We start from the raw sequence: 10,547 nt of genomic DNA on the forward strand, positions 1-10,547 counted from the left end.
TCTCATTCTCGACTCTCGACAAAATCTCTAACTCGAGTTTTGTGTGTTTGGTACGCGTAATATAAAGATGGAAGACCAAAGGCACGCATGAAACATTAACTAAGAAATGAACGATTAATACTTGGCTTTCTTTATAATTTTCCCAAAAAAAAAAAGTTGTCAATACAAGAAAATGCGCCATAGAGGATACAAACAAAATTAACCAAGCACTTTTGAGACATTACCTACTTCTAATAGGAACTATCACTAAACCACAGTGACAGGGTATCTAATTATATTTCCCTCTGAATGTATGGCATCAACGCATATAATCAGGTTATTAAGACAAATTTCCAGTGTTGCGTGTTCTTGCTTAAAATAACGTCTCATGCTTCAACGAATTGCTTGAGCTTCTGCAACCAGACCAAGTATTCCCTGCTATCCTTGTTGATCATGTACTCATGCAAGAAATTGGTTGTGCTAGGTTTGATTCCTCTAATTTCTAAGTACTTGTGGAAAGACTTTTGGAGGCCCTCGTCCAAATCCCTGTAAGACAGGAACACAAAAGAAGTTCAGACTGAGTCTAGAAATTACACTACCAGAATATTGAACTGTGAAATGAAAAGATTCTGAGTGCAAGGAGCGGAGACTTACTGGAAGTCTGGTCCTTCATATGCAATCTGATCCTCGCTGGGTTCGGGATTCTTAACAGACAAGCTGTCAATGACGATCTCATCGGGGTAAGCCACACAACTGAATTCCAGATAGGGCCCATCCTTCTTGTAAACACTGACCGAAAGCGGAATGCTTGACTGAGATGCTCTCTCACTCTCATCGTCGTCGTCACGACCATCATCATTTTCTTCCCCGGTGACCAGATCAGGCATGTGCACCTCAACCTTAATTTCCTCACCTTGATATGTCCTTTCAAGCATTATAGTCTGCTGTCCCGGCTGATCAAGTATCTTAAAAGGGAAATTACTTGGAGCCTCATCAACCTGTCTCCATAAAACCCAAAAAAGTGTGATCATACAACTACTTTTCCCGAATTTCAACAAGAAACTCCCAAAATAAATCATAGTTTAAATATAACTTTTGTACCTATAGTTGTATTCAAATTTGATCTGTCCAGATAACATAAATATTTTCGTACAAGTCCACATAGTTTCTTACAATTTATGCTTTAGTGACCAAATAAACAACTAAATAAAACTATAAGGACCAATACTTCATAAAATTATGAATAATTAATTATAAAAAAAATACAATTCAAGGTGCAAGTCGTGAAAAGAACACAATATTGGTATTTAATGGCAAGAACAAAATAAAAAAGAGTAAAGCACATCACATATAAGAAAGAAGAAAAAAAAGCACTAAATTTACGATACACACTTCAAAAGAAAAATGACACTACTAAAATTAAATAATGCATAGAAGTTTTTATGTGAAACAATGCTACAGCAACATTTTTGAGTCATCGAAACATCAAACCAGTAGAGGGAGCTAGAAATAATAATCAACCATCATAATAATCATTGAATTGAGCTGATTACCGAATCCCTTTCATTATCAAGATCATCATTTCACAGAATGATGAAGAAAGAAGAGCAAAGAAACTTACAGTGTGATTGTCGGTTTCCTGGGCGCAAGTGATCTCCGATTCGATGACGCGGAGAAGGTTCTCGTCGGAGGTGGGCTTGTTCTTATAAGCCAAAGAAGAAAAACCGAACGTCGGAACCGCGGAGTCCTTTTGCACGTTCTGGTTGATGGCGCTCAACAAAACGGTGCGGTAGCTACTCTGCCGCTGAGTGTTCTTCAACAATTGGCCTGCAATCACAAGAGGCCTTGCGAGAGATCCAGACCTGCGAAGAATCGAGCTGAACGCCATTTCCGAAACTGAGGGGGAAGAGAAAAACAGCCGAAGAGGGAATGGGGTTTTAATAGGGTTTAAGACTTAGGAGAATTGGGAAATTTTCAAACCCTAAAACTTGTAGTAATGTTACTCAAGTGAAGCTCTCTTGTATTCGGCCCATTCTCTTTTTCGGACTGGTCCATAACGGAAAGGAGTATCAACATAGCTAACAATAAACTTTTAGCCACGACGGATTAGTCCTTAACCTGTCGGGTTGAAGATACCGTTTGGATAAACCAAAAAAAAAAACTTTTAGCCAGCATATTCGAATTTCCATAATTGTTAAAAGGAAAAACAAATATTTTTATCTATAAATTTTGCAAATGCTGACAAAAATATCCATCAAATAAAAAAATTAATATTGCAACAATAAAAAATGAGTTCTATGTGACAAAAATACCAAAATTCTAATTTTTTGTTGATTTTTTAATAAAATTCTCAAATTACTCTCGCCTTTTATCTTCAATATCATCTCTTCCTCCCCCTCTCTCTGACCAACACCCTTTCGTACGTTACCCGGAGGTCTCGTCACCATCTCAGCCTACGCTCCATCGGTGACCTCCGCCTCCCTCCCCGAAGGCACCCCGACATGGACCTCTTCAACTGGCTCTCCCTCTTCTTCAACTTCCAAAACAATAACGTCTGTAACCAACGCAAGTACCAATTCCTCCACCTCGCCAATGTTCAGATGCGCTTTTCCCCTACTCCCAACACCATCTACTACCTCCACCCCTCCACTCTTTTCGCAAAAAACTCCTCAAAAAATTTAAATCTTGGTGCTGCTTTCACAGCAAAAAGCACCATCTCAAGCTCATAAACAACCACATAAAGAAAATCGACAATGACTTCTGCCTCGACCTCCTCTATGTCTCCTAAGACCACCGTGTGCAAGTTTTAATTCAGTGGTGGTCGCGTTACCTCTCCTCCTCTTCGCAACAACGCTGCTATTAGCTATGCGTCGCGTTCCACCATCTTTCTCCAATTATAGATCTAGAGTATCTGTGTCTTAGTTTATTGGAGTGCTAATGATTATGTGAAATTGAGAATGCTTTAGAGGTAATATATCTAGATCTGTTGTAGTTGTTGCATATGGTGCTAAATCCCTGATTTAATCAAAATCTACATTAAGTTCATTTTCAATGGAAGATTGCAAAAATTTGGGATGCATGAAAGACGAAGAGAGCGAGAAAGGGGAGGGAGTTGGAGTTGAAATTGAAGATAACGAAGGATAATTTGAAAATTTTAATTAAAAAATTAACAAAAAATTAGAATTTAGGTATTTTTGTCGCATAAAACTCATTTTTTGTGAGTACAATATTAGTTTTCTAGTTTGATAGATATTTTCGCGTTTATAAAGTTCATGAGTACAAATAGTTATTTTTTCTTATTTAAATGCTAGTTGGAATAATCAACTTCTCTTTTGGACTATGCTTAACATCCTCCAAAGGGACCTTTTGGAATGGAATAAAAATAATTTGGGAACATCTTCAAGACCAAAAGGAGATTGCTTAATAAAATTGCAGGTATCCAAAAGAGTAATAGTTATAGTAGAAATTTCTACTTAGATGAGCTAGAACAAAATTTGAACAAAGAATTAGATGACATTCTAGACAAAAAGAAAGTGTTCTGGCTGCAAAAGTTTAGGAATACTAAATTTTATTACACTAAAACTATTATTAAAAGAAGAAAAAATAGGATTTTGAAGCTAAAAACGCAAATGGATAGTGGATAAAGGAAGAAGAAGAATTAGATAGCCACATTGTTGACTACTTCAAAAGAATTTATCAAGAAGAGGTAACTACTACTCCTTTTATATTAAAATATTATGCACTATCTGACTTTAGCTCTTATATTTACAAAAAATTCTCAGCCTATCAAATAAAGAAGTTAGAAGAGCCATGTTCAGCATTGTTTCTTTGAAGGCTCGTGGAAGTTATGAATTTCCTATACTTGTCTTCAAGAACAAATGGGGCAACATAAAAGAAAAAGTTTAAGAATTCATTGAGATGTGCTAAAGGAATTTAGAGACTGTTAGATAAGAAAATACTACCCTCATAGTTTTGGTGCCGAAGACTAAAAATCTGGTACTCATCAGTTAGTTCGGACCTATAGCCCTTTGCAATATATGCTATAAGATTACAATAAAAGTTCTTATCAAAAGGATCAAGACATACCTGAATGACAAAATTGCGGCACACCAATCCAACTTTATATCAAGTAGGAGGATTCAAGATAACATTATAATTGCAAAGGAGCACATGCATACAATGAAGAGAATGAAAGGAAGCAAGCAATTTATGACAATCAAGATAGACTTTAAAAGGTCCTATAATAGGATGAGTTAAAATTTTGTCAAGTTGAGATTACAAGAATTTGGACTACCAAATAAGAAGACTCATAGAGTGGGAATAGAACAAAAGATTTTATCCCAAAGAAAAGTATACTGCAAGAGGATCCCATTTTCCTTATCTCTTTGTGATCTGCATAGGCAAGCTTTCTCACCTCATAGAGGAAAAAGTGCTTGATGGGGAGTGAAGGCCGATGAGAGTAGGTAGTGAAGGTTCAAAGATATCCCATCTTTCAGAATGACCTTCTTCTTTTTGTGGAAGCTACTCAGAACCAGAAGCAAAGAATAAAGGAGACCCTATAGACTTTTCGCCAAGCTTCAGGGATAACAATAAATGAAGAAAAGTCTTCGATTGTGTTCCCTAAAGGTACAACCGAAAATACTAGAAAGGATATCTTAAGTTTGACTAACTTCAAAGAACAAAAAAAATTAGGAAAATACCTTAGAGATATTGTCACAAACAAGATAAAAGGAAATGAGAAGTATAAGAATGCCGTGGGCAAAGTTCAGAGTAAGCTGAAAGGTTAGAAGAGTAAGTATTTGTCCTTGGCGAGAAGAATGACGCTAGTGCAATCTACTATCAGCCCGGTTCTTAATTACCAAATATAACATGAAGGAGTTTCTAAGAGAATATGTGATGAACCCAATAAAAAAAGATGTATGTAGTCAATTGGAAGACTTTATGTTGACCAAAACATAAAGAAGGGTTGGGATTTAGAAAGTTATCCTCCATGAATGACATCTTTCTCATCAAAATTCTTTGGCAAATGAATGAAAATTTCGAGCACTTGTAGGTTAAAGTTTTGAAGCACAAATATTGTAATGAAAATTCTATAGATGATAGCACACAAAGTAACAGTTCTAACTCGGGCCTCTGGAAGAAAATTCTTAAGTTGTGGCCTATCTTTCAGAAAAACTTGATGAAGCTTGTTGAAAATGGACAATGAATTTGAACCTCCAAAATCAGCTAGGCCAAAATAGGATTGAAATGATATGTACCTTATTACTTGCTATAGAATTTGGATTTGGAGGATATCAGGATCATAATTGCAAATTTACAATAGACCAACTCAACCACATAAGAAAATCATAAAGCATATTCAAAAAATTTACCAAGCTTATGAAAAAGCTTACTTAATAGGGAAGACGAGCAAGAAGAACCGCTGACATAGGATGGAAGCGTCTGCCACATGGACGGGTGAAGTTTAACATTGATGCGGCATCATTGGAAAACTCTCAAAGGGTAGGTTGTGGTAGTCTCCTGCCTAACGAGGATGGGGTTGGGTTGCGAGGTTCATGCACAATCTTGGGTGCTGCACAGCGTTCATGGCTGAAATTTAAGAAGTTGTTCAGGGGATAAATTTGTTGGTGGGTCCCCAACCTCAAGTGAGGCCCACACAACTCTTAAAAAAATAAAGTGGCTAATAAACCATGGGAGAGAGAAGAGTTTCATTCAGTTTGAATGAAAGGAAACAAGCAGCGCTTCGACACATAGAAGAAGAAAATTTGGGACAAAAGGACAAGTCATTTTTTATCCGATTGAACCAGTAAACTTGCTTCATTTCTTATGAAATTTTAGCATGTTATTCCTGGTGTAGAGATGAACATTAGGATATAACTTGCTAGTTGTATTGCCTTCTCTTTTGTCTTATTTGAGATACCCACTTAGTGGAGGGTTTATGTTAATTCCATCAGTTTTGGTGATGTATCTTGTCGATTGTTGAGATGCACTAGTATAACTAGGAAGACTGCTTGTATACCCATTATTTTGATAGTGAAAGATTTTACTGGACTAGGTCCCGTGGGTTTTTTGTCCCTCTTTTTGGGGTTTTTTCATGTTAAAATTCTGGTGTCTGATTATTTAATTTCTACCATTATATTTGTTGCTTGGAGTATCTTTGGTATTGCCTATTTAATCGCACAAGTTGTGAAAAAATTATTTTTGGTGCTTCCGTTGTTAGACAGGTTCTTGTTTGAACCTTTGTTGAGTTTTTCCAACAAAGTGGTATCTAGAGCTTTGGTTGTTTATCTCTGTGCTGATTAAATGGAGGAAAATACTCATGAATCGAATATGATCAAATTGAATTCCCAAAATTATTCAATTTGGAAGACCCTCATGGAAGATATGTTGTATAGCAAGGACTTGTATGATCATGTGGAGGGGGATAAATCCAAAGGTACCAAATTCGATACTGAATGGAAGAAGCTAAATCGGAAGGCAGTTGCTTTAATTAGGTAATGGCTTGATATTAGCGTGTATCCACATATTGACACAGAAACGAATGCCGAAAAGATGTGGAACAAATTGAAGGAGTTATATAAGAGGAAGAATATGCAAAACAAAGCATTCTTGATTAGGAAGCCTGTCAATATGAAGTATATTGAAGGTAAATCAATATCGAAGCACTTGAGTATATTTTAGGAGACGGTGAACCAACTGACAAATAATGAAATCACTTTGAATGATGAGTTGCAAGCCTTGTTGTTATTGAGCTCTTTGCCTGATAGTTGGGAAGTTCTGGTTGTGACACTGACTAACTCAGCTCCAAAAAGAAAGTTGACGTTAGCAATGGTTAAAGAGAGCATGTTGAATGAAGAAGCCAAAAGAAGAGAGCGAGGTTTGACCAATGCCTCCTCCCAGTCAGAAGCACTTGTTTTAAAGTCACGTGGGAGAAGTCAAAGTAGAAAACCTCACAGTTTTGACAAGTCAAAGAGTCCAAGCAAGTCAACAGGAAAGTACAAGTTAAGAAAGGAGTTCATTTCTCACCATTATGGCAAGTCGGGGCATATCAAGGGGTATTGTAGGTTTTTTAAAAAAGAACAATCAAAGCGAAAAAATGAAGACAAAGGTAAAGATAGTGATAAAGAAACTGCTGCTTATTGTTTATGAAGATGTTCTTATCACATATGATGAAAATGATGTGAATTTTGTCTGTGATGATTCCACTTGGATTATGGACTCTGGTGCCTTATGTCATGTCACTCTGAGGCATGAATTTTTCACTTTCTATACTGCTGGAAATTTTGGCAAGATCAAATTGGGAGATAGAGGAGTGTGTGGTATCATTGGTATGGGTGATATGTGGCTTGAAACTAGCATGGGATGTAAGTTGCAGTTGAAGAATGTTAGGCATGCACTAGATATGTGGTTCAATCTTATTTCAGTGAAGACATTGGATCAAAAGGGTATTGCACTTTCTTTGGTAGTGGAAAATACAAGATTACCAAAGGAGCTCTCATTGTTGCTAAAGAAGACAATAGTCTTACTACTCTCTACCGATTGCAAGTAAAGTTATGCAAAAAAGAGGTGAATGTAGCTGATGATTCCTCTTTTGATTTGTGGGATATACGTCTTGGTCACTTGAGCGAGAAAGGACTAAGTGTCTTAGCCAAGAAGCACTCACTTTCCGTGAAAGGTACAACTTTAAATACTTGTACTCATTGTTTTATTGGAAAGCATGCTGGAGTATCATTTCATAGTTCTGGACCTCATAGGAAATCACATGTTCTAGATTTAGTTCACATTGATGTTTGCACTATGGATGCTAAGACACTAGGTGATGCATCATATTTTGTTACTTTTATTAATGATTATTCTCGAAAAGTGTGGGCTTTTGTTTTTGAAATCTAAAGACCAGGTGCTCGAAATCTTCAAACACTTTCATGCAAGTGTTGAAAGAGAAACAGGAAGGAAATTGAAATGTGTTCGAGCAGATAATGATGGTGAATACATGGGTCTGTTTGAAGAGTATTGTAAAGGATATGGGATTAAGCTTGAGAAGACGGTTCCAAAGACTCCTCAACATAATGGAGTTGCAGAGAGAATGAATCGCACTATCAATGATAGAGTCAGGTATATGCTCTCTCATGCAAAGTTGCATAAATCTTTTTGGGGTGAAACAATGAGGACTGCAGTAGATTTGATTAACCTTTCTCCTTCAGTTCCACTAAATGGTGATGTTCCAGAGAAATTTTGGAGAGGGAAAGATGTCTCCTATAGTCATTTGCGAGTGTTCGGCTACAGAGCTCTTGTTCACATTCCAAGAGATGAAAGATCTAAATTGGATGGAAAGTCAAAGCAGTATATCTTCATGGGTTATGGTCACGAAGACTTTGGTTACAGATTATGGGATCTGGTGAGTAAGAAGATAATTACAAGCCGAGATGTAATTTTTCTTGAAGACCAAACTATTGAAGATCTTGAGAAGACAGATAAGTCAACAATAACCGTTAGACGTTCTGCTAATGATGAACCTGGTATTTCCACTAGACCTCCTATTGATGGAGGAGATGTACAAGTTGATAATGATGGTGATGATTTACATGATGAACCTACACCTCAACCTGAGGTGCCAGATGCAGAAGTTTCACCAGATGTTAAAATTCTACCTGAACCACCAGTTGAGCCTGAATTGAGAAAATCTACTAGAGAGTGTCATATTTCTCAGAAATACTCTCCTCATGAGTATGTGATGAACACTGAGGCTGGGGAGTCAGAGAGCTACCGGGAAGCTATGTTTGATGAGCATAAAGAAGATTGGTTGAAGACCATGTAAGAAGAAATAAAATTCTTGCATGAGAATCATACATTTGAATTGGTGATGCTACCGAAGGGTAAGGGAGCATTCAAGAATAAATAGGTGTTCAAATTGAAAGCAGATGAAAATGTCTCACAGCCAATGTACAAAGTGATGCGTGAGCATCTTGTCTATCTTTTCCTAGTGAATTTGCATCTAAATTGTTGAGTTTAATTTAGAATTAATTATATTTTAGCCACTATGGATGCTATTTTGAGTTTTGTGCAATTTTATTTATTTTAGGTAGCATTCGGAGGGATTTGATGAAGTTTCTGCAAAGAAAAAGAAGAAACCAAAGAGATGACCAGTGAAGACCGACGCGGACGCATGGCTCACGCGACCGCGTGGAATGGAGAAATCGCAATGACGCGATCGCGTGGACTGGAATCTGCACAAATGATGCAAGAGCGTGGACGACACGGACGCGTCACATGCGCGAACTGCAATAATTCAGAAAACGCTGGTTACGATTTCTGGGCTGTTTTTGACCCAGTTTCCAGCCCAGAAAACACATATTAGAAGCTGCAGAATGAACAAATCAAGTGGTCCCCAACCATCAACTAAAGATCTGTTAATTAATTCGAATTTAAATTCAAATCTTATCTTTTAGGAAAAGATATTATTTTTAATTTTTGTTTTTTAAACCTATTAGGATTAGTAATAAATAGAAACTCTGTACTTTTAGACAGGAACCAGATTGTTACGAGAACCCTTATTTTTCTTCTCTGAACCATGAGCAACTAATCCTTCATTGTTAAGGTTATGAGCTCTGTCTATTTGTAATGGATTAATTCGTTTCATCTTTCTAATTTATTCATGTTTTGATTTATATTTCAATAATTGTTTTTGCTCTTAATTTTATGAATATTGGGTGGAACGGAAGTATGACCCATGTTCTAATTGAGTTCTTGTAAAACTTGGAAAAGCTCTTTACTTGAACAATAGCTTGAAAACAAATTATACTGAATTTCTAATTGTTTGTATTTAATGGGATACGTGACATATAATCCCTTTATTTGTGGATAATTAGGATTCTTTTGGAATATAAACTAGAAATTGATCATCACCCCCTAATTAGAATTAATTGACAAAGGAATTGGCAGTTAATGAATTTTAGAGGAGACTAGGAAGGTCTAAGGAATTAGGGTCTAGTCACATATAGTTTGCCATGAAATTATATTTTGCATGATTAAATTAGTTAGTAATAAAAGTTAATCTGGAAAATAGATAACTCTGAAACCTTAACTGTTTTTTCAAATATTTTATTCCCAACTTATTTATCTACCTGTCTTTGATATTCTAAATTTACACTTAAATTTTTTGAACATCTCAAAACTATTTTCTGCTTGCCTAACTAAGCTTATCACTCAATAATTGTTGCTTAATCTATCAATCCTCGTGGGATCGACCCTTACTCACGTAAGGTATTACTTGGTACGACCCGGTGCACTTGCCGGTTAGTAAGTGTGGGTTATAAATACCGCACCAAATTTTTGGCGCCGTTGCCGGGGATTGATAGTGATTAACAACTATTAGTTGTTTGATTGTTTAGATTAGGCGTTTTAATTTTAATTTTACAAAAAATAAAATATATATATATTTTAGTTTTAATGTTTTCCTTAATTCCTGAAATTAAGTTTGGTGTCCCCGTAGTAATTTTTTTTTCTCTAAAAAAAAATTTTGAAAAAAATTTTTAATAAATAAATAGCACCAATATTTTTCTTAATTTCTG

The 10,547-nt window shown here is 36.2% G+C and overlaps 1 protein-coding gene across 1 annotated transcript; it reads right to left on the minus strand.

Annotated features, from left to right (window-relative positions):
* Nucleotides 1-103: 103 nt before the first annotated feature.
* LOC130942169 (uncharacterized protein At2g39795, mitochondrial-like) lies at nt 104-3,375 on the minus strand. Its single transcript, XM_057870865.1, has 3 exons — nt 1,601-3,375; nt 634-977; nt 104-525 (listed from the first exon to the last, which is right to left on the minus strand). Exons 1-3 carry the CDS (start codon nt 1,865-1,867, stop codon nt 366-368), a joined length of 771 nt encoding a protein of 256 aa, XP_057726848.1. The 5' UTR covers nt 1,868-3,375; the 3' UTR covers nt 104-365.
* Nucleotides 3,376-10,547: the final 7,172 nt, after the last annotated feature.

This window comes from Arachis stenosperma, chromosome 7 (assembly GCF_014773155.1).
Source record: "Arachis stenosperma cultivar V10309 chromosome 7, arast.V10309.gnm1.PFL2, whole genome shotgun sequence".
In the NCBI taxonomy this organism is placed as follows: domain Eukaryota; kingdom Viridiplantae; phylum Streptophyta; class Magnoliopsida; order Fabales; family Fabaceae; genus Arachis; species Arachis stenosperma.

What these genes read in the sequence shown, in the direction of transcription:
- LOC130942169 (XM_057870865.1), bottom strand. Translation starts at nt 1,867, where the DNA reads ATGGCGTTCAGCTCGATTCTTCGCAGGTCTGGATCTCTCGCAAGGCCT. An exon ending in AGGAAACCGACAATCACACT is followed by an intron (nt 978 to 1,600) that starts GTAAGTTTCTTT and finishes TTATGGAGACAG; the next exon opens with GTTGATGAGGCTCCAAGTAA. An exon ending in TATGAAGGACCAGACTTCCA is followed by an intron (nt 526 to 633) that starts GTAAGTCTCCGC and finishes CCTGTCTTACAG; the next exon opens with GGATTTGGACGAGGGCCTCC.